At 42.0% G+C, this 24,081-nt stretch overlaps 1 protein-coding gene across 1 annotated transcript in view; it reads left to right on the top strand.

Moving 5' to 3' along the window:
- Positions 1 to 24,081, top strand: part of LOC107378766 (RNA-binding motif, single-stranded-interacting protein 3) — a 183,650-nt gene that overhangs the window by 37,362 nt on the left and 122,207 nt on the right. The window contains exons 2-3 of the mRNA XM_015949157.3: positions 11,527 to 11,693; positions 23,051 to 23,109. Coding sequence (XP_015804643.2) covers positions 11,527 to 11,693; positions 23,051 to 23,109 — 226 coding nt within the window. The remainder of the gene's footprint in view (positions 1 to 11,526; positions 11,694 to 23,050; positions 23,110 to 24,081) is intronic.

Here is a 24,081-nt window from a genome sequence, read left to right as displayed (position 1 = left end):
TAAGGAGAAGTTAAACCGGTGTACCTAATAATCCTTTAGGTGAGTGTTAATGTACAGGTGAAAATCAAAAAAATTTGAATATGGTGCAAACATCCTTTTATGTTAGTTCATCAGTTCTAGAGAAAGCTTCAGACCGGCCATCTGAAGCAAAACCCTCTCCTGAGACCTGAATTTGTATTTGGTGTGATGTAAAATTAAATTAAATTAAAATATTGACGGGTTTTCTAGAAAAAACTGAAACAAAAGATATCTTTAACTTAAATTTCATATCAAACATTTCTGAATAGTAAAAAAAGGTGTAAGTTGAAGAGAATGAAACATTCTAGTTCAAGAAGCCAATGTCCTCATATGTGGACACAGGGTCTCAGGAGGTTAACCCATCAAAGATTTTGACACGTCATCAAAATATTTTTGCACCTGTGAAGCTGACACCGCAAACAGTTCCTGCAGAACAAGCTGATATTGTTTAGATTCCTTAAGAGTCCCAGACGCGCGGCTCCATCTGTCTGTTGTGACCTGGAGACAACTCTAAGACCGGTCTAGTAGGGCTGCAGTTTCTTCTACAGACCTCGGAGCCTGGAAGTCCAAGGACTTCGACATTCCGGATCTATCATGAGGGTCTTCGAGTGGGTATGTAGACACGACAGATAGAGTCTGATATGTTTTTGATACTAATCAACTTCATAGCTTAACGCAAACCAAATTCTTTTACATCCAGAACTCAGCTCTCCTAGACACGGAAGTTCTGATAACATCGCGTTCACACATAGGTTTATACCTCACATCTAGCTCCACCCATCACAGTAAATGTTAGTTAACTTGTCATGTTTTAATTGTTGGTAAAATAAATTCTTATTTTTATAAACCTGAATCTTTTCTGAATCAAAACAAAGTGTGTACAATCCCCTAATAAATAAAGAATCCTAAAATCTTCTGATTCACACAGTAAAGATCAAGCAGGGTTGATATTCTATATTTAGATAGAATATCACAGCTTATTGGTCATCAGTAGAGGTAATATATATACATATATATATATATATATATATATATATATATATATATATATATATATATATATATATATACTGAGCTCTTAAAGCACTCAATTTCCCAAACCCTACACCAGCATGTTTCAGTTGTTTCTCTACACACTTATTCAGTGGTTGAATCACGTGCAGCAGCTCATCAGGCTCTGCAGTTACCAGTTAATCACCTGCTGATTGAAACCAGGTGTGTTGAAGCAGGGTTAAAAGTAAGGAGTCATTTGCAGGTGTTCTGGATTCATTAGCTGATTTGAGTGCAGCACCTTGAATCTAGAATATTGAACTTGTTCACAATATTCTAATTGTCTGAGATTTTGAATGTAGGGTTTTCGTCAGCTGTGAGCGATAATCATCACAATGATAAAAAATAAAGGTTGGAACATCTGACTTGAAATGGGATAAGTTTATCTCATGAATTAGTTTCACTTTTTAAGTTGAACTACTGACATAAATTCACTTTTGCACAATCTTTCGAGTTTCACCGTCTCAACATGAATGTGACTCTACACTTCTGTCATTTGTAAAACTCTGAACTTTAGAAATCATATCTTCTTGAATGAAAAATGCAACATTGATGTTTTTGCTCTACAAATAACAAGCCCAAACATGTTCCGCTATGAAATATAGCTGCACATGCTAATGGTTAGCTTCTACTAGCCAAAAACATGCTCTCCTGTCTCCTTCCTGTGGGTGGTCACAAGTAGGGTTGTCACGGTATGAAAATTTAACCTCACGGTTATTGTGACCAAAATTATCACGGTTTTCGGTATTATCGCGGTATTTTTAAAACGGTGTTGCATATGTTCAGAAAGCATTGATAGTCCTGTTCTACACAAACTGAAATAGTTCTGAAAAGGTTTAACAGTGTTTATTAAACCTAAAATAACACAAAGCCTTAGCAAAAGTGCAACTTTTCACAAGTAAAGGAACAAAAAGCTTATTTTTCTGGAACATGTTACAGTAGTCAGTGCAGGTTTAAATTATACAAATCCAAACATTCAAAACATAAACAATATGTAAACAAATCAAAGAAACACCACTTGTTTTCTCATATACTTGTTTTCTTCATTATCAAAATGAAAATCTAAAACTCCAGTCCACACTTGACTTGAGCACCGTACAAGTCAGCCTTAAAAAATATGTATTTAAAATAAATAGCCACTTTAAACAAATTACTAAAATAACTACTACACTATGTAATCAAATCCAAATGTTCAAGTATAAATGGCATTGAATAAGTAAACAAATCAATGACAAGGAACTAATTGTATATTTCTCTTCATCATCAACAAATACGATGCTTCATCCAGCAACAGGGTGTCCGTGACACGGTTTAAATGCTGGCAGAGGACGCTGCGGCTGCAGTATATAGTGACTCGTTGCATTCTCCCTCAACCAAAAGTCCTCACGTCATGCATTTAAGCTAAAATGCTAATGTTAACTTACCTTGCACTGGCTGTAGAGACGTGGGTGATGGTCACACAGATGTGCCATTAGATTTGAAGTGTTGCTGCCTTCTGCAGACACTTGTTCCCTGCACGTTCTGCAAACGGGATAGCAGTCTTCTATTAACTGTCCCTCAGCATTTTTCAGAAATCCAAAATATGCCCATACTTCCGATTTAGTCTTCTTTTAGGGCTGATGGATGTCCTGGGCGCTGCCGTCTCCTCCTTCGGCCATTATTTCAGCTTCAAAGTTTTGGTGCCGTTGCAAACTAAAAAGTGCGTGTGCGCGCCGCGGGAACTTCAGCTGAAGCGACGGTGGCTGGTAAGGGTCACCGCGCCGAAACCGCGGCCACGGTAAACCCACCGAGATAATTTAGTTTTTTAAAAACTGGACGGTTATTTTTACTTTTTTACCGGGGTTTACCGCTATACCGGTTACCGTGACAACCCTAGTCACAAGCCTTTGAATTTCAAAAGGGAAAAGTATTACAGGTTTCTAAATGCTCAAAACCTTGAATTTACCACGTTTACTCACAGATAAAGTAATACATAAAAATTCCAGTCAAAACAACCTTCAGAATAATAATCTGCTAATCCTGACCTTACATGTCCTGAACAGTATCAAACTGACCAATGTTAACTATTTTCTGCCTTTAACGTCCTTCAGCTTCCTTCTTCCACCTTTTCATCTTCTGGTTACTGCTGCTGTACTGGTTGAAACTGCAATAAAAGCATCAGTGTGTATTGATTTGGCATTAAATAATCCTCAAGCTTCTCTTTGCAGAACATATTTTTGGTTCACTGCAGTCTGGCTCAAGATGCAAATATACAAGCATGAACTGTAACAATACCGTGGTTCAAGCTCAAGAATCTCATTATGTGCCCACATATAAACATACACTCACAGAGAATACCAAATAATAAATGTTGTTGCTGAGGCACACATTGGTGCCTTCTCTTTTTAAACTAACATTTCCCTCAACCTCAAACACAAACACTCGCTCAGCCTTGATCCCAAGAGCCATGGCTGACCGGGCTAATTCCAATTCAGATCACTCTCAAGTTAAACAGCTTACCCGTGTAGTTTCATACGGCCCACGCCTAACCTCCTTCTGACCTTATATATATACTGAAAAAACAGATCTGCAGGACTGTGCTGAGAGTTCAGCCACCTACCACAGCCACTCTCCATCACCTCCTTATCTCACCAGGTCACTGAGCACCAAGTCCAAACTGGATGTCCTCTGGGGACGTTGTGCAATGTGTTTATGACATCTTGAGTGCGTGTTGATGTTGTTCCTGCTGATGTTAACAAGAGCGATAGAGAGGTGGACGGCTGGAACATGCCGTTCCACTGGGAAACAGTGTAGTCGACCTGATCATTGGAGGGGAAATGGGGAAGGATTCATTTGTGAAGGAAGGGGAGGATGGCGAAGCGAGGAAATCTGTGGACAGGTGAGGGAGATAGATGCAGCAGGAAGGTGTAGTGACTGGAAAATGAGCCAAAAGAGTGACGAAGCCAAGACAAACAAAATTAGTTATGTTGCTAAACTAGCTCTGAAATAAGAAGCCAGATACTTTCAAACATTTGCTTCATTCAGCTAAATGCTGAACAAAGCTGAGAAAAATTAAAACCCAATTTTATCAGGTTCCTTCATCACAGACTCATAGATGCATTTTAATTGACCAACGTTTTTGTTCTAACTGACCTGACATTGGTTCTTCTGGGATGATGAAATTAGGAGAAATGTGAAAATCTTATATCCACTCATTGAGCCTTAAATGCACATTGTTTTACAGTGTTAGGGTTGTGTTAGTCTTTATTTTATTCTCCACTCATACTGTAGTCACTGGCCTAATAAATGTGACTCAGCTACACAGGAAGAAATCATAGGCTACTGTCACTGCAGGTCCTGATGTTTAACTGCTATGGTCGTTCACAATGTGCAACCACTGTCAGACTCAAGTGTGAACAGTCTCTAGCCCTTAGGTGTCACAACCTGTCCTGTCTCCCCACTCTGTTCAGTCCTGTGTCTCTCCCGATTGCTCCCACCTGCCTCTCGTCTCCCAATCACTTTAGATCCCAGCTCCTTGTATATTTAAATCCTCCCAGTTCTGTGTTCCTTGTCTGTCCATTGTTTGCATGTCCCGCGTGCTTATCATTAAAAACCCTTTAAATGTGCCCGCCCGCCCTTGGATCCTCACATGCGCTCAACTCACCTGCGCACCATGACGTTAGGTGACCAGATGCACAGCTGCTGTGTTTGTGTGAGGAAGTTTTGAGGCAAAACGTTGTTGTTGATTAGTTAGAAGTTAGTATCCGATTGTACCAAATTTGTAGAAAAGGAACATCAGTCAGACTTTGGTCTTGTAAAGTCAGACTTCAGACTGAGTTACTTAGAAAAAAACATCAGACATGTATCTGATGTAGGTCCTGGGTGTGATCGGAAAAAACTAAATTATATATATATTACATCTCAGATATATGTTCTGACTCATAAAAAAAAAGAACAGTGTTTGTTCATTTGTGAAAATAAAAAAAAACTGGAACGTTTAAGTTACTAATAACATGGACTCTGGTTGTAAACGAGCTACAGAGAACATAAACTGGTGTTTCACAATTACCACTTTATGCTTCTGAGAACATCTGAGCACATGTTTTTGACTTTATTAAAGCAATACCACAAAAACACAAATGATGTAGCTTTTTGCATGGTTTTGTTTTTATTTTTTGTGTGTGATGGAGTTTTTTAAAGCATCCATCAGCACTTGACTCAGATATTCATTAAGAAACAAGCCATTGTTCTCAAAGACATTCTACTTGGAAACCATTAAGTATCCAATATCAAGTATCTCTTTTTTTTGTTTCCTGTGCAAAGCTTTGGGTAAACATACAGTTGCTCTTCAGTTGTTTTCTTTCGTGTGTTTGAGTTCATTGTGAGATCTCACTGCTCCCCAAACAAATAATAAAATAGTTTGATTATTCCTGAAACGATGATCTGCTGCCTCCCCAGGGTTTCGAACAAGCGGCCAGAAATGATTATTTTTCCATTGCTTGTGTAATCTCCTACTGATTGGTGTGATAATGGATAAATGACCTGCACTTGTATAACGCCTCTCAGAGTAAGGACTCCAAAGCGCTTTACACTACAGTGTATCATTCATCCATTCACACACACACACATTCACACACTGATGGTGATGAGCTACAATGTAGCCACAGCTGCCCTGGGGCACACTGACAGAGGCGATATGATATGACGTGTTGCTATTCTGATGTTTTCACAAACTCTTCCTTAAACCCTTCCGTCTCTGTGATTAAAAAAGAGAATCTCAGTTCTGGAACCAAAAATAGCCTACATTCTTTCTTTAGTGTTTCAGGAAGCACTAGAAAAGGCCGGAACAGCCTCCCCTCCTCCATCTTTCCTCACATACACTGTTATTCCTTTACCCTCCATAATTCAGTGCTCTTTATTTACCAGTCTGCCTGAAATGTTTAAGTGATCATCTAAAGTTTACCCCTCTGCAAAAGTGTTCACAGCCTTTACCCAACTGTCAACATTCACCTACAAAAGTCTGTCACTCCTGTTTAATAAAGGTTATTTCAACTACATTTTCTAAATTTCTCAAACATGGAGCACTCATGCCAAGAACAAAAGTATGCAGGATTAAACCCTAAACGTAAAAGAAAAGTCATCATACTGTTTCCATAATAAAGCTGAGATGTCAAGAGAAAAGTTGAAATGGTCAAGAACAGCTCAAAGATGCAAAGACTAAAACATAAATAATTAACAGCCTTCTTTTGACATTTTGTTATTAACAGTATGTTGGCTTGTTTCTTGACAATTTGATTTTTTTTTTCTGGAAACTTTTCATGTTGACTGTCGACACAAGCTGGTAACTGTTTCTGGCATGGCACTATGTTACTTGGCAGGTTTTGGTGAATTGACTTCTCTTTTATTGTCTGAAAAGTAAAACAACTAAAATAAATGTGGTAGTTAAAGGGGTTCAGTAAGAAACTGTTAAAAGTTGGAACAAACAAACTAAGTTACATCAGTAGAATCACAACTGAGTTAACCCACCCAATGGAGCAGCTTTAACATATTTATATTTATTTTCTGTGACTAATGGCAATGTGATCCAGAACCAAGTTACTGTGATCGCCACGTTCCACAAGGTCCTGCAGTGACACAGAGTATCTCAGAAGTACTCAAACTAACCACTGTAGTACTCAGCGTGCCACTTAGCCTCAGGTCTTTCATGCAGACAGATGGACGAACGTGGCTGTGCCACTTGTGGCTCTAAGATAAACCTCAACCATAACAGAAAGTAAAGTTTTATTTTTGTATCATCCAACACAAACTTACTTCACCACTGAGATACGAGTGCCATTAAAATGAAGAAAGAGTCCATTAGGAGTCCATGACTCATTAAGTGTCTTTATGTGCAACACCAGTCCTGTGATGGACTGTGCACTTGTCAAGTATGTAACCTTCCTCAACTCATTGACGCCAATAGCTTGATACTGGCTTTAAAAACACTGGAGATTAAATATATTTTTAACCAACCATCCTTTCTACCAGCTTTAAAGCAGCAAAATTCGATAATTCATATCATAAAATTGAAATACAAATGTTAGAAACATATTGGGGTTTTGATACTAACGTTTTAAATTACAGCTTTATTTATAATGCACATTTCATAGATGGAGGCAATTCAATGTGCTTTCCAATTAGCAAGAATAGCAAGTGCATTAACATCAACATGACAGAATAATTAAAATACACACTAATTATGGACAAAAAAAGGAACACAGACAAAAGTAGCAAGTCATAAAAACATTAAAAACTAAATAAAAACATAGACATTTGTGAGAACTATAAAATGCTAATGAAATAAAATTTAGATAAAAGAAAATTAAAATTTATTAAAAGAAAGCTAAGAATAAAAAAATAAAAACATGAAACCAAAAGCTTTAGGAGAGAGCCATCCTATAAAAATGAGTCTTCAACCTGCTCTTAAAGACTGCCAGAGATGGGGACTGTTTGATTGTGAGCAGGAGCTGGTTCCAGAGAGAGGGTGCAAGGACTTGAAAAGCCCGATCACCACGAGTCTTAAATCGGATGCGAGGGGCGACAAGCAATTTCGTGTCTGCCTACCGTGATGACCTTGATGGAACATGCTTTATTAAGAGCTCCGCTGAGTAGGTGGGGGCACTGCCATGGAAAAACTTTAACACAAAAAGCCAAATTTAAAACTGTGCCCAGTGTGATACTGGGAGCCAGTGAAGAGAAGCCAGCACTGGAGAAATGTTTTCTAGAGTTGGAGCACATTTGAGGTCATTTTGAGGTCATGAGAAAGCTGATACCATCTGTGTGCAGCATAGTAGCTAAAAGCAGCTTCACCCTGTTTTGGTTCTGACCCGGGTTTCTACCAGCTGACCGTTTCCTAAAGATCTCAGAGTCCTGTCGAATGTGTGTACAGGAAGGAGATCAAACATGTATTCTGGCCCCATGCCATCGAGTGATTTATAAACTAGAAGTACTTTGAAATCAATTATGTAGTTTACTGGTTACCAGTGTAGAGATTTAAGATCAGGAGTGATGTTCACTTCTCTTGGTTCTTGTTAAAACTCTAGCAGCAGGATTCTGAATAAGCTGCAGTTGCTTCACAGCTTTTTTGGGAAGACCAGTAAAAAGACAATTGCAACAGTCCAGCCTGCTGGAGATGAACACATGAATGAGTTTCTCTAGGTCTTGTCTGGACATGAAACCCCTGAGTCTTGCTATTTGATGCAGATGATAAAACGTTGATCTACTGTAGTTATAGCCTTAATGTGACCAGTGAAGCTCAGGTCTGCATCAATTCTCACACCAAGATTTCTAACCTGGGTCTTTGTCTTTATTCCTCTGGAGCCAAGCTGAGTAGTAACCTCCATCCTGTCCTTCTGATTTCCAAAGACAATAACTCCAGTCTTGTCTTTGTTTATCAACATAATGCAAGCGGTACATTTGAAATTTTTATCATTGCATTTGATGCAATTTTATGCAAACAGAAGGTATTAAAAAAGTGCATTTCTATTGTGTATTTCTAAGTGTGTAGAATAAATAACTGCAATAAATGGGACTCCTCGTGGCACTAGAAGAGTCCCATCTTGTGCTCACTGGGTAGTCAACAGCATGCAGATACATGACACAGTAGAGCGTTGTGTTGTGGAGCGTTACCTCTTCATGGCTCAGTCATGCATGAAAGCCAGCATCCCTGTAACTGTGTTTGCTTTGTGTGACAGTCTGTGTTGGTGCCTCTCAGCCTTGTATGTCCCACTCTCTCTCTCCCTCTCTGCAAGAGCTGCTCTGCTGTACTAAGTGTGTCAACAACACCAGCTGAGAGGCAGCCTTCAGTCCACACACGAGACTGCAAACTAATCCTTAAATACGAAGGAGAGAAAGCTGGAAAAGGAGCGGGAATGAGAAGGAGGTCAGATATATAGAGATGATATGTTGAAACTAGATGAGCAAAGGTGAAAAGAGCAAGGGACTGAGCAACATGGGTGTTAGAACCGACAGGTGGATGACAGTAGAGGAAGACAGGAGAAGGTGTGGATGCTTGGAAGAGAGGGATTTCAATGTTTCAAAGGATTTCCTATATCACAACCTCTGACACGTTACTCACACGCCTCACCATCAGCCCGACCCGACAGCTGCACAAATTGTCTGAAAGAAGTTCCCATGTCAAGGCCTTTGATCAGGTGTGTGTGTGTGTGTGTGTGTGTGTGTGTGTGTGTGTGTGTGTGTGTGTGTGTGTGTGTGTGTGTGTGTGTGTGTGTGTGTGTGTGTGTGTGTGTGTATATGTTAATACTATCAGTGTGTGTTCAAATTGGTATGTGGTTATATCTTTGTGTGACATTTTACATCAATTGTGCTGGTTTATTGACTGTTGAAAAAAGCTTTTTGCCACACAAATTTATTGTAATGAAACTGTGAGAAAATTAAATAACCATAGTACACACATCTACTAATGATAATATTTGAGTCAGCCTAGTCTTAATCAGCTTGAGCCCAAATTGTGCTGCTTTTGGACCCGATCCTCCCAGTCCAACAATCTTAAGCATCCACCTGATCACTGTAATGGCTGCAAAGATAATCTTATCCAAAATTCTTACCATGTGTGGTGTGGAAGAATGTTACAACCACTCCAGTAATAAATTTGGGCTTTCAACCATGTTGGATTGTTTTGGTCTGATTTTCATGGATCAAACAAGTGTAGCCACTCAGGAAATGAGATGACGGTCAAGGTCCTCCATAGTGACTTTTGATCTCCCATGATTCTTCAACTAACTGGGAAACGTCTATTAGTGAAAGTGGTTCTTGTGGAGAGTGTAGTATTTGCCATATTGTCACACCATCACACCATGTTAGTGTGTCCTGTTTTTTTTTTATTGCCGTGTTTCTTTTCCCTTCATCCTTAGAAAATCCTCTCAACAATTAGAAAACCGTGAAAAAAGGCATCCCGGACTTTGAATGCCAACAGCTTGCAAGACATCCTGCAATATTTTGTGAGATTGTGTGAGATTATCTGCAATGTTATTTTCAGGACTGGAGCAAGAAGGCTATGTCTACTACTTATCAACATAAAATGACATCAGCATACAAGTGTGGCATGAATGGTTTTATCTCACTTTCCTAAAAGGTTTATCTCCTTTTTTAGGACAACAGTAAGAAGTAGAGGCTTGAAAGGCATTGCTTTCATTTACTGCTACACCCCTGTTGCACATGTGTTGAATTCTGTTAACACTGCCTCTCTGAGCTTATGTGTTAGTGTGTGGGGAAAGTGAGTGCCGGTTGAGGAACATGCAGGTAATGGATTAATATCAGAGCTGACTCAGCCTGCGTGTTGCTCTGCAGTGACAGCCTGCCATTATCACAAACACCGGCTCTCACATGCACAAGCTCGCTCACATTCACACACGCTTTCAGAGACACTTTTAGAGGATTCTAGCAAAGGCACTCTTTTTGTCTCACTTGTCTGTTTCCTTGTTTGCATCTTGTCTCACTTTGTTTCCACTTGCTCCACCCACTTTCACACCTATGCTGAGACAAAATGTCTCTTTCAAGAAAAGAAAATGTTCAACTCCAAACAGTTTTTATTGCTGTTGTGTTCTGTATTTTCTTCAAACCTAACTTTACGTTTAAACTTGGGCAAAAATTAGGGTTGTTGTTCCATCATTTCCAGAAACTCATTAATCTTCACACTCCACTTCCTCCCTGCTGGAGCCGGTCATCTTATTAAGTCATTTAGTCAGTACTGAATTGTGTAATTGAACGGTGGAGGCCAATAAGAGATGTTTTAGCAAGTTAAAGTGTAATGAAGTAGTCAGGCTAGGATTAAACTGCTTTACAGACCCACAGCAGAATGAATGTGTTAAAATGTATGAAATTTCTGACTTCAGAGCTGTTTGGTTCATGACCGTTTTATTCATGTTTGCTTAATTCTTAGAACAAGTCAAAGCCACCAGATTCTTTGTTATATTCTTTCCAGTTTTTAATGTGCAACTGCATCCACAAACACTTATAAAGTGTATGGATGTTAAAATTTTAACTAACTGGTCAAAAAAAGTATGGCATTTCAAATTAAAAATACATTCTAAATGTGAATAAATGATTCCTGCCATTATGTCAGAGCATGTACGTGCCTTGTGTGTGACATTTCTTTAGATGTTATTCATGCAAATTTCATCAGAAAGCCTTGATGCCATAATCATCAAATGCTGCTAATCTGTTCATATCCTGCTTCCTTAATTTGATGTGTTTCCTGCTGAATCAAGGGAATGATATGAGGAAGAAAACAGCTCAGCAGGATGTGAGTTTGGTGGCTAGGAGACATTTTTAATTGGGTAGATTGATGAGGAAAACTCACATAACTGACATTTTCCCCAAAATAAATGCAGTTTTCATTAGACAAAAATCTGATTGATCAAAAATTCAAACTGACAATTATTGCTGTTTGTTTTCCTCTCTCGTTTTTGGTCCCTGCAGCAGTCCTATGCTCCTCCCTCTCTGCCCGTGGCCCCTCCCAGTCCTGGTACAACAGGAGGTGGAGGTCAGGGAGGAGGGCTGATGGAGCAACTGAGTAAGACCAACCTGTATATCAGAGGCCTGCCCCCTGCCACCACAGACCAGGACCTCGTCAAACTTTGCCAACCGTGAGTTCTATTCTATTCTATTCTATTCTATTTAAATCTTTTTGCTCTGTAGATATATTACCCAGCACCTGGCAATGTAACTGAATTACCACTCAGTTCAGTTTTGTCTGCAGTAATTAGCGCTGAGTCCAACAGCAGGTTCTAATGAGCTTCAGCGGTTCACTCTTGACCCGTGAGTTCCTCTCTGCTGCTTCCTCACAAGGACAAAAAACAGCCCGCATGAGCCTAACCCTTCCTCTTTCTCCTGCTCTGCGCCACATACTCACATGAGAGCAGACAAACAAATCCCGCTGTCTACCAGCAGATCGCTTAAACCCCTTAGATTTCCTTGGTGTTTCTTCAGTAATGCAAGTGATACAATTATTTAGCAAAATAAGAGAAATGTATAATAATGATAATAAAGAAATAATAACACACAAGTTCTTCTGATGAAACACTGACTGTTTTTACACTGCTTAGCAAAGCTCTTTAATAATCTTCCGCAAAGAGATTTAAAGTTAGCATCCACACCTACAGGCCTGCTGTCCTCGCATCAGCATTATTCCCAAAACTATTCTCGTCAACCACAAGTAACTGTGTTAAATAGCTTTTACACAAAAATGTATATTTTACTTTTGGTTTCATGTTACTGAAACATTTTTCTTCTAAAATTTCGAACCACAACCATGGCTTTAAATGTGTTGCGTCTTTAAATGAGCAATAAAAGTCAAGTTGATGATGGTAAATAAATATTGAAGAATTAATAAAGATTGCTAGGCATCCCAACTTAATTTGCATAATTATTTGCAACAATCTCATGTCCCAAATGACTTGGCCATATTTAAAATGTATTAAAAACATGTTATATATACCTAGTCAGTCTTATTCCTACTCAAATAGTGCATATTCTCACAATCTTCTCAAGCCCCTGCACTGTCTGACACAAAAAGTCTGTAATTTTTGTATTGAGACTAAGATACTAAGATGTTGAACACTTTTAGGAATTGTATCTCCCACAGTCTCAAAATAATTACTCTAAATTAACTCTGTTGTATTGAGCCTACATTGGTTCCTGCATCTCACCAGAAAAATAAAAGAAGCTAGGATAGTCTCCATAAGAAAACTATTAGATGTATTTAGTTCTATTGGTGCTAAATTTATCCATTGACCCTTCATTGATGAAAATGATAAAAATAAAGAGAATTCAGCGAAAACCAAAATGTGACGATGGATATATGGACACATCATCCACCTGTATCGGCTGCAGTTGGATGTTGGTGTAGCCCTGGAGGCGTTCTGGAGAAAGAGGGTAAAAAATGGGGGCCAATAAAAGTTTCATTAGGGACCCAGTCAGCGTGACAAGTGGCCAGTAACATTTCAGAAAGGTCAGCAGGGGAAATAGTAGCCAGTGGCTGCCATTGGGAATCATACACAGCATTAGGGATCCAACCCTCTCCAGCGTTTGGAGACAGTCAGTTTCTTGTCACCTACTGACTTGTCATGTTTGCATATGCATTCAGAAACTCACACACAGATATGTCATTCATGCACGCTGGTACAGTAAATAACACAAATTTAACTCAGTGTCATCCGTATTGTTATCAAGCGTTCCTTGTTTAAGTTCATATCCGCCCCTTCCATCCTTCTCTCCCAACCCCCCACCCCCACCCGTCCTCTGTCTCTGAGCCAGTTCTCAGAGTGTCAGTGAAAAGTGCCGTTGTCAACTGACATTTCCAATCACTCCCCCGGTCGCCAAAACTATGGACACACTTTTAACGTCTGGGGACAGAGTGGAACGTGAGCAGAATCTAAAGTGAAGCACAAGAGACATTTCGCTCACACTCACCAGCTTTTACTCACACTTGTTGTCTCTCTCCCTCACATGCAAACTTGTCTCTGACTCCTTTTACCCATCTCCATCTAGGTGTTTAGGTAACAGCTAATGGGCATTTCTTGTGATTTCATAGAAAAAAGCAATTACAGTGATGCTTTGAAGAGGACCACCAGTTATGTCCTTTTCCTGCGAAGCAGCCTGCTTCTTGTAAAACAAGCATCCCATTTACTCCATGTAGTACAAGCATGCAGATATTAAACAATAATAATATTCATGGTGCAGAGTGATGGTAAAATGATCATTTTTGCTCCAGAATCCCTGTTTTCTACATTCTAATGTAACAAAGATGATTGTTTGTTCAATCCTTTACATTCTCCAGTGGATGTTTGCTCTTTTAACTTGCTTGTGAATAAATCCAAACAACTCAGGCAAAATTGTCAGCTACAACATCACAAGCGCTTGTCAGATCATCAAACACCAGACAAACAAAAAATAAGAAAAACCTTCCCTGCTTTTCAAAGACACTAAAAGAGAGCGCTTTTGCAAAACAATTTTAGAAATGACTGACAGCTATTGTTCAGCTGCATTGTACAAAAATCAGATTATTTACTTTACTGTAAGCATGAACGTGTTGCTGTTGTAATACCTCCTTAGCATTCCTCAGAGTTTATGATTTAAATTTTATAGAAAGTCCTTTTACCTGATAAAACTAACTGAAATTAAGCCATCATCTAAAATTCATAGTAAATTGCCTTTTCGCTCTGGAATCGGTTCAAGGTTTCATTTCTTTAAAGCACCTGAAGACATTAAACTACATATGAGACATTAATTTAAAGACTTACTCTCTTTCTGTCCTCCCTCTGTCTGTTTGAGTCTAACTGGCAGAGAGGCACAGAAACGAGGAAATTGTTGAAAATAAGACAGCTGCAGCGGATCCCCAATTAGAAGGTACCACATACAGAGACCAACCTGCGAGGATGCTTGTGCAAACAAAAAGGCACACAAGATAAAAACAGGACACATGTTAGTTGTTGAGGATTTGCACATATACTTAATGCACAAGCATCCTGATGATTTCAGAGCACAAGAAAAGGGCAGCATCTGTAGGCTGACGTCTCTCCACAAGGGAATAAAAACGTGGATCTGAAGCTGTGGGGGATCTCTGAGAGCTGTCATTAACAGGACACACACACACACACACACACACACACACACACACACACACACACACACACGCACGCACGCACTCACACACACACACACACACACACACACACACACACACACACACACACACACACACACACACACACACACACACACACACACACACAAAGCAAGAGCTTCCCAAAACAAGTGCAGCAAGTTTAGTGCCAACATTCCTCCTTAAATCTCTCCAGCCTACCAAAAACAGTCATCTAATCAGTCTTGTTTTCTCGTTCTATCATATGGGAGGAAGTTGATTTTTCGTCTTCGTCTTCGTCTTCGTCTTCGTCTTCGTCTTCGTCTTCCTCCGCTTATCCGGGTCCGGGTCGTGGGGGCAGCATCCCAATTAGGGAGCTCCAGGCCGTCCTCTCCCCGGCCTTGTCCACCAGCTCCTCCGGCAGGACCCCAAGGCGTTCCCGGACCATATTGGAGATGTAACCTCTCCAACGTGTCCTGGGTCGACCCGGGGGCCTTCTGCCGGCAGGACATGCCCGAAACACCTCCCAGGGGAGGCGTCCAGGAGGCATCCTGACCAGATGCCCAAACCACCTCAACTGGCTCCTTTCGATCCGGAGGAGCAGCGGTTCTACTCCGAGTCCCTCCCGAATGTCCGAGCTCCTCACCCTATCTCTAAGGCTGAGCCCGGCCACCCTACGGAGGAAACTCATTTCGGCCGCTTGTATCCGCGATCTCGTTCTTTCGGTCATTACCCAAAGCTCATGACCATAGGTGAGGATTGGGACGTAGATCGACCGGTAAATCGAGAGCCTGGCTTTCTGGCTCAGCTCCCTCTTCCCCACAACAGATCGGCTCAGCGTCCGCATCACTGCAGACGCCGAACCAATCCGCCTGTCGATCTCCCGATCCCTCCTACCCTCACTCGTGAACAAGACCCCAAGATACTTAAACTCCTCCACTTGAGGTAGGACCTCTCCCCCGACCCGGAGGTGGCAAGCCACCCTTTTCCGGTCGAGAACCATGGTCTCAGATTTGGAGGTGCTGATCCTCATCCCAGCCGCTTCACATTCGGCCGCGAACCTACCCAGCAAGAGCTGAAGGTCAGAGCTGGATGAAGCTAGGAGGACCACATCATCCGCAAAAAGCAGAGACGAGATTCTCCTGCCACCAAACTCGACACACTCCACACCACGGCTGCGTCTAGAAATTCTGTCCATAAAAGTGATGAACAGAACCGGTGACAAAGGGCAGCCCTGGCGGAGTCCAACCCTCACTGGGAACAGGTCCGACTTACTACCGGCTATGCGGACCAAACTCACGCTCCTCTGGTAAAGGGACTGAATGGCCCTTAACAGAAAGCCACCCACCCCATACTCCTGGAGCGTCCCCCACAGGGTGCCCCTGGGGACACGGTCATAAGCCTTCTCCAAATCCACAAAGCACATGTGGATTGGTTGGGCAAACTCCCATGCCCCCTCCATCACCCTTGCAAGGGTATAGAGCTGGTCCACAGTTCCACGGCCAGGACGAAAACCACATTGCTCCTCCTCTATCTGAGATTCAACTATCGATCTGACCCTCCTCTCCAGTACCTTGGCGTAGACCTTTCGAGGGAGGCTGAGGAGTGTGATCCCCCTATAGTTGGAACACACCCTCAGGTCACCCTTCTTAAAGATGGGGACCACCACCCCGGCCTGCCACTCCCTAGGAACTGCCCCCGATGACCACGCAATGTTGTAGAGACGTGTCAACCATGACAGCCCTACAACATCCATAGCCTTGAGATACCCAGGACGAACCTCATCTGCCCCCGGGGCTCCGCCGCTGTGTAGTTGTTTGACTACCTCAGCAACTTCTGCCCCCGAGATCGGACAGTCCATCCCCAGGCCTCCCAGCTCTGGTTCCTCCTCGGAATGCGCATTGGTGGGATTGAGGAGCTCCTCAAAGTATTCCTTCCACCGTCCGACTATAGCCTCAGTTGACGTCAGCAGCTCCCCATCCCCACTGTAAACAGTGTGAGCGAGTTGCTGCCTTCCTCTCCTGAGGCGCCGGACAGTTTGCCAGAACCTCTTTGGAGCCGATCGATAGTCTTTCTCCATGGCCTCACCAAACTCCTCCCACGCCCGAGATTTTGCCTCGGCAACTGCCACTGCTGCACCCCGCTTGGCTATCCGGTACCTGTCTGCTGCCTCCGGAGACCCACAGACCAGCCACGCCCTGTAGGCCTCCTTCTTCAGCCTGACGGCTCCCCGAACCTCTGGTGTCCACCAGCGGGTACGGGGGTTGCCACCACGACTGGCACCGGCCACCTTACGACCACAGCTAGCAACAGCCGCCTCGACAATCGCAGAGTGGAACAAGGCCCACTCGGACTCAATGTCCCCCACTGCTCTCGGGACGTGGTCAAAGCTCTGCCGGAGGTGGGAGTTGAAGACCGTCTTGACAGGTTCTTCTGCCAGGCGTTCCCAGCAGACCCTCACTATGCGTTTGGGTCTGCCAGGTCTACGCGGCATGTTCCCTTGCCATCTGATCCAACTCACCACCAGGTGGTGATCAGTTGACAGCTCCGCCCCTCTCTTCACTCGGGTGTCCAAAACATACGGCCGCAGGTCAGATGATACGACTACAAAATCTATCACCGACCTGTGACCTAGGCTGCCCTGGTACCAAGTGTACCGGTGGGCATCCTTATGTTCGAACATGGTGTTCGTTATGGCCAAACTGCGGCTTGCACAGAAGTCCAATAACAAAACACCGCTCGAGTTCAGATTAGGTGGGCCGTTCCTCCCAATCACACCCCTCCAGGTCAAGCTGTCATTGCCCACGTGAGCATTGAAGTCCCCCAGCAGGACAATGGAGTCCCCTGATGGAGCACTATCTAGCACTCGTCCCAGGAACTCCAAAAAGGGTGGGTACTCTGAACTGATATTTGGCCCATAAGCACAAACAACAGTCAGGACCCGTTCCCCGACCCGAAGGCGCAGGGAATCTACCCTCTTGTCCCCCGGGGTAAACCCCAACACACAGGCAGAGAGTCTCGGGGCTAACAAAAAGCCAACCCCAGCCCTCCGCCTCTCACCCGGAGCAACTCCAGCAAAGTAGAGTGTCCAACCCCTCTCCAGGTCTCGGGTTCCAGAGCCAATGCAATGTGTCGAGGTGAGTCCGACTATATCTAGCCGGTACCGCTCAACCTCTGCCACAAGCTCCGGCTCCTTCCCCGCCAGCGAGGTGACGTTCCATGTCCCAAAAACTAGTTTTCTTGTCCGGGGATTGGACCGCCAAGGCTCCCGCCTTGGTCTGCCACCCGATTCGCATTGCACCGGACCCTTCATGTTCCTCCTGCGGGTGGTGGGTCCACAGTTGTACGAGCCCATGTATCCGGTTCGGGCTGGGCCCGGCCGGGCCCCATGGGCGAAAGCCCGGCCACCTGGCGCTCGCTCACGGGCCCCAACCCCAGGCCTGGCTCCAGGGTGGGACCCCGGTAACCCTCCGGGCCGGGTACTCCGACTCTTCGTTTTAACCGCCATGAAAGATCCTTCGAACCGTTCTTTGTCTCACCCTTCACCTAAGACCAATTTGTCATGGGAGACCCTACCAGGGGCACTAAGTGCCCCAGACAACATAGCTCCTAGGATCATTAGGGCACTCAAACTCCTCCACCACGATAAGGTGACGGTTCAAGGAGGAGGGAAGTTGATTTTGAGAGCCCTAAACTAAAGCGCTTTCTACTGGAGGAAGACTAAGCAAACTGTCGCTCAGTTCTGGCCTCCTTCAACCTGACTTTGATCCTTGAAGGGTGTGTTATTCCTGTGATCAGTTGCAGCACATTTGGAAAGTGACTGTTTCCTGTTTTTTTTTTTGCTCTCATTGGTTGCCACCATGATCTATTCATCTCCACAACAATCCTACCATGTGCATCACCTCACTGATACACAGCTACAAACACAACCCCCCAGGACTCTATCACAACATTACCCACAAATTCTTATGGATTCCAACATTTGTTTTATTATCTCTGATGAGCACCACATTACCATTTGTGAGGGTAATTATGGAAGTAACGTGCTGATGGCTTTGGCTGGATTAACTTGAAAGACACTTTCAACTCATTTATATCAGACTATTACTTTACAAGTCGCTCTTTAGTAATGTAAATAATAAGTAGCCCAGTCAATATGGCAGAGGTTCTGTTTACATGTGCTGTGCTTCTTCCAATTATCCAACTAAACAGCAGGCGTTATTGTTTAGGAGGATCACTTGCAGCTTCAGGAATGGCAACAGAAAAATAAAGTTTACAGGAAACCCACCTGGCCTTCAGCTCAGACCATCAGCAGGGTCTGTCCATCAGGGTTGTTTGCTGTCTGCCACATGCACATCAGGCTGGTCTCAACACCAGCTGTTATTCAGAACAATGAGGCCTGTGAGTACCTGCACACAGCCTTTATTGATGACTGACAAGTATGTGTTCTATGTGTGTGCAATACCGGATGTACATTAGTGTGTCTGTGCCCCTTATGCTGCATATTTCTGGAAATCCAAGTTTTGTTTTATTTTTTAGTTTTAGTGGTTGAACATTACAACAATAGCTTACTGCCTTTTACCTGGAACCTTGTTATTAATATTTTTCTTCCTTTTCTCTAAGTGTTTGTGTTGCCGTAGCAAGAGTTTCCCCACTGTGGGATTAATAAAGTCTATTCTTTTCTAGTGAACAGGAAGGTCTGTTCTATAGAGGGGATGGCTGAGCGAAGGGTATTAGAAGGGAGGAATGGAAGAAGGTTGGGGACTTTCTGAATGACTCAAAGGGCTAGGCCTGTGTTTTACAAAGCCCCTGTTTTCTGCTGTAGAAATCAAGTTAACAGAAACTACTAATCAAAGTTGTTTTTGGAGAGTAAATGTGTTATAGTTAAAGTTAGTACCTGTTGACCTTCCCCTGGCAATCAAAGAATCAGGGACTGGGGGGTTCACCACAACAACAACTCACAATGGAGCGGATCCAGTGAATCCAGAATCTAACACACTGCTGTCACTATTGATTACCATCCAACCTTGGTTCAAAATCATTGTGCATAGAACAAACTCTGTCATATGTAACAAAGAGCCCAATGGAATCTCAATACATGTATGACTCCGCAAAGCTCATCCGTGTTCTGGTAGATTTTATATTTTATTTGCATCATAGCTAAATTTTCATCCAGTGTGAAGGAAGCATCAAGCCAACTCCTTTTGCTTAATATAAAAAGGAAGTTTTCAGTTTTGGAACTGTGTTGACTGACTGCAATACTGACATGCTGACACTAAGCACCAGTTTGTTACCTGTGTGCTCTAGTTTTCCCGGTAGACTTTAGTTTCATAACATTGGCTCTACATGAATTGGAGGTTGATGTTATTTCAAGTCTCTCCAGGCGTCTGTTCGAATCAAAGGAACGTTTCCAGAACCGGACGATAATAATTCTCCTCTCAACTCACTCCATGCTCCCTTTAGCCACACTACTTCATCATTTAATCTACTGTCAATGTCTTACTCTGTTTCCTTCCAAAGCAGGAACTTTTTGCAGCTGTTTGGATCAAACAGAATAATAGCCACAGATCAGGTCCAGATTGACACACCATTCTGGACGGTGGAGTGTTTCTGTAAATTGTTAGGTTTTCATGGTGTCACCTCATTTCCTTTTCTCTTTGTGAATCGGTTCAGTGACGTTTAACCCAAACTATTGGGTTTGTCTTGCACGATGATGCAAGCATAACCCACTCATTTATAAAATAGTTTTCCAACTGTTGAATAAAAACAGTTATGCTTAAACCTGCATAGCCACTCACACAAGTGCTGTGCGTGTTTACACCTAAACTTGTGACACACACAAACCTGGTTTGCCTTGCATCTAGGATTTGCTTCTTGAAATTTGCATTTAGATTTGCATGCTTTAAAGACCGTTTTCATTTTGGAAAGTCATTGTCTGAAATAACGTACTGTGCTTACACTAAGAGGAGATTTTAATGAACTCAAACATCAGATTTGTGTGGAACCTCCATCCTGTTGGAGCCAGTGAGTTAGCTCCTATCCCTAATTGCAAGGAAGAAAAAAATAAACACCTTTTAGAAATTTTGACTAGAAAAAGAGATTTTCTACGTGTTCTGATTTTGAAATTGTAAGCTGCTCATCTGTCATGTTATGTCTGATTAAAGCCCTTTTAGAGCCTTTATGTTTCTTTATTTCTAAAGTTTCCTGTCCCAATAGAGTTTGATGTTCGGCTGTCAGGCGAGCTCATGAAAAGTCTTCTTCTCACCGGCAGAGGCAGTTGGCAGACAGAGAATCTCTTGGTGGTGACAACTAAATGATCTCTTCTTTATTAAACACCTCTTACTATCTCTCCATCTCCCCCGACTGCCGCGCTTCCTCTTTGGCTTTAGTGTCTCCTTTTATCTTTGACTGACTACTTTCCCTCCTGCTTCATTTCTCATTCTTCAGAGTCGCTCCTTCGCTTTTCTCAGCCCCCTCTGCTGTGTTGTGTTTTTATTGAATTGTTTCCGTCTCCACTATTGTGGTCTCTGTGTTTCACAAAGGAGAGGGAAAACACCTCGATGCCTCACCTGGAGCCATCAGCCAGTCAGCAGCTTGTCATCCTGTCAATCTATCTGGCTGTCAGATAGTCAGTCATTGTGTGGCTGTGTGAGCACATTAATTAAAAATAGTTTCATCCACATGCCAGACAGTGATCTGGGTTGATCCGAGCATTCTGTCTCAGTATTCCCCCGACTTCATCTCCTTTTATCCTCTCTTTTCGTCCCTGCTCAAGCTCCTTCCAGGTTGAGTCAGCTTCTCTTTGTCCTCCCCTTCTAGAATCTTTGAAAGACTGCTGCGATAAGAAGCTTTATTAACTGCTTTCTGAGAACAGAGCTGGAGAATGTGAGTGGGATGAAGATGGGAATAAGCTGGAGGTCTCAAACAAATTTAGTAGACAGGAGACATTAAAATTTGACAGCGAAACAGTCAGAAAGCTGTAAAGACGCTACGTGTCTCTCTTGTGGACCCTCGGGCAGATTCAGTTATTCATTCATGAAACACTAATGTCTAGGTTCTGAGGCCATTTTGGTTTGAAATGAATGGCTGGATGGAAGAATAAATATAAAAATACTGTGCAGATGTGCTCAAATTAAACAGATACAGACTTTAGATCAGCATTTACTGAGTTTAGATTTTTTTGTTGTGACCAGAAGCTGGGGCTGTTTTCTTACAGAATATATCACAGCAGTAAATAAGCATAACGAGCTAAATTAAGTTCGTCTAAACGGAGAAAACATAAGTTTACTAAGTGCCGCAGAACTTCCATGGACAAATATGAGTTATGTTTTAGTTTGGTGCGGTACTGATGCAAATGTATGGTTCATATTTTTACTTTTGATGAAGATTTGGGGCATTTTGTAAATACCCAATGTTAAAACAATATTAGAAAACTATCACTTGAAGGGAATTGGACCCAAAGATTGAACCATTTTACAGAAAGGAACAAATAAAAGTGTATTCATCGAGCAGGAAAAGCAGGGACAACAGGAATATTAAAATGGTTCAAAGCTTGACTTGGCTTCAATTACTTGGCTTGATTCAACACAACAGACTCGACTCGACGCGACTCGACGCGACGCGACGCGACGCGACGCGACTCGACTCGACTCGACTCGACTCGACTCGACTCGACTCGACTCGACTGGAACAGGGTGTCCCGTCCACATGAGATAGTTTGGCTGCTGCTTTTATTATGAGGAACACAGGTGGAGATAATAGGCAGGTCCAGGTGAGCATGGTTGGATGATTAGGTGTGTGTAGAGAGATATAGGCCCTGTCCCAGTTTTACAAACTGTACTGAATGATATTAAAAACAAGTGATTAAATTATCGGCACGTCCAAAAATAACCACCTGCACTGTTATCAGGTAACTATATTTTTCAGCAGGCACATAATTCATCTTTTCAACAGAGAAACATTAGACTGTAATCATGCATGTACACAATAATACAATATTAAATGTTTCACTGATTATACTTGAAAATGCACATTTTCAGAAAGAAACCTTGAGCCTTTGTTCAGCTTTCACATTTTCATAAATAGGTGTAATATGGCAGCTCTGAATAGTTTCCTAGCTCTGTGAGGTATGTCTAATGATGATGATAATAATAATAATAATAATAATAATAATAATAATAATAATAATAATAATGATGTCTGGTCTAATAACCGTGATTGTGATTTATTCCCTATAACTGAGTGGCATCCTAAACCTAAACCCATATGGTGACTGTTTGTGACAAAACATGCATCTTCTAATAATTACCCCCAAGTTAAAGAACAAGAGTTAAAATCTGTATTTTTTTCCTCCTTGCACAGATACGGGAAGATTGTGTCAACAAAGGCCATCTTGGACAAAAACACCAATCAGTGTAAAGGTGAGTGAACATCAGTAGACTCCTTTTGAAGACAAATTTAAGAACTTAGTGTTTTTGTTTTCATTAAGGTGGCTCTATTTAAACCGGTTGAAATCACCAGTTATCTTCTGGCCTGCCATTGCAGCTTATGTTCAGCGTTTCAGATGAAATTGTCTCTGGGAAGTTCTAACTGCTCACATCTTCTCTCAATAACATTTCTGTTACAAGCAAAAATAAGAAGTGCAAAAATCTGACGTATATGTTCTTGCTGATTTTGTGACCTACAGTATTTATAAACTCTGCATTGATAATAATTTAAATCATTACCAGCTCAGTGGCCTGCCCTGAGATTGGAAAATTGTGGGTTCAAATCCCCCGTGGGGTCGTAGCAAAGACTTTAAAAATGAAACTCGTGCCTCCCTGCTTGACACCCAGCAGTAAGGGGTTCGATTCGGAGGGTATAGTTCCAACGAGCGCAGCCGTGTCTGCAGCTCACCGCTCCCCCATGGGATGGATCAAATGCAGTTTTGCTAGAGTGTGACGACTAATGGGACTTTAACGTTAGACAAATGTAAGATGACTCGCTAACATGAAATCAAAGCTTTGATCTAAATACAGACACGGTACAATTCAATGACCAAATCTTATTTGATTAGAGATTTCACCCTAGCCCAAATCGCAAAGCCATATTTACATGGATTTCACATTTCACCACAATTATTCAAATTCAGCAGAGCTTTGATTAATAAATTAGTGTAATTCCAACATAGAAAACTTGATAAATACAGTTAAAGATGTATTTCATGCTTTGTGCACACCAATAAATATGCAGCTACAGTTAGAGAAAAATCATTTTTTAACTGTACCACGATACCTGTTGGTGAGTGCAATACCAAGTAATGTGGATTACCTTTGATGACCATTTCATAACTAAAATAAATGTTGTATTAATTTGCATATTAGAGAATATTCAGCAACTCCTAAATGTGTTTG

Source organism: Nothobranchius furzeri, chromosome 5 (genome assembly GCF_043380555.1).
Source record: "Nothobranchius furzeri strain GRZ-AD chromosome 5, NfurGRZ-RIMD1, whole genome shotgun sequence".
Lineage (NCBI taxonomy): Eukaryota > Metazoa > Chordata > Actinopteri > Cyprinodontiformes > Nothobranchiidae > Nothobranchius > Nothobranchius furzeri.
The sequence above is the reverse complement of the archived record's forward strand: the minus strand, read 5'-3'. Positions and strand labels throughout refer to the sequence as shown.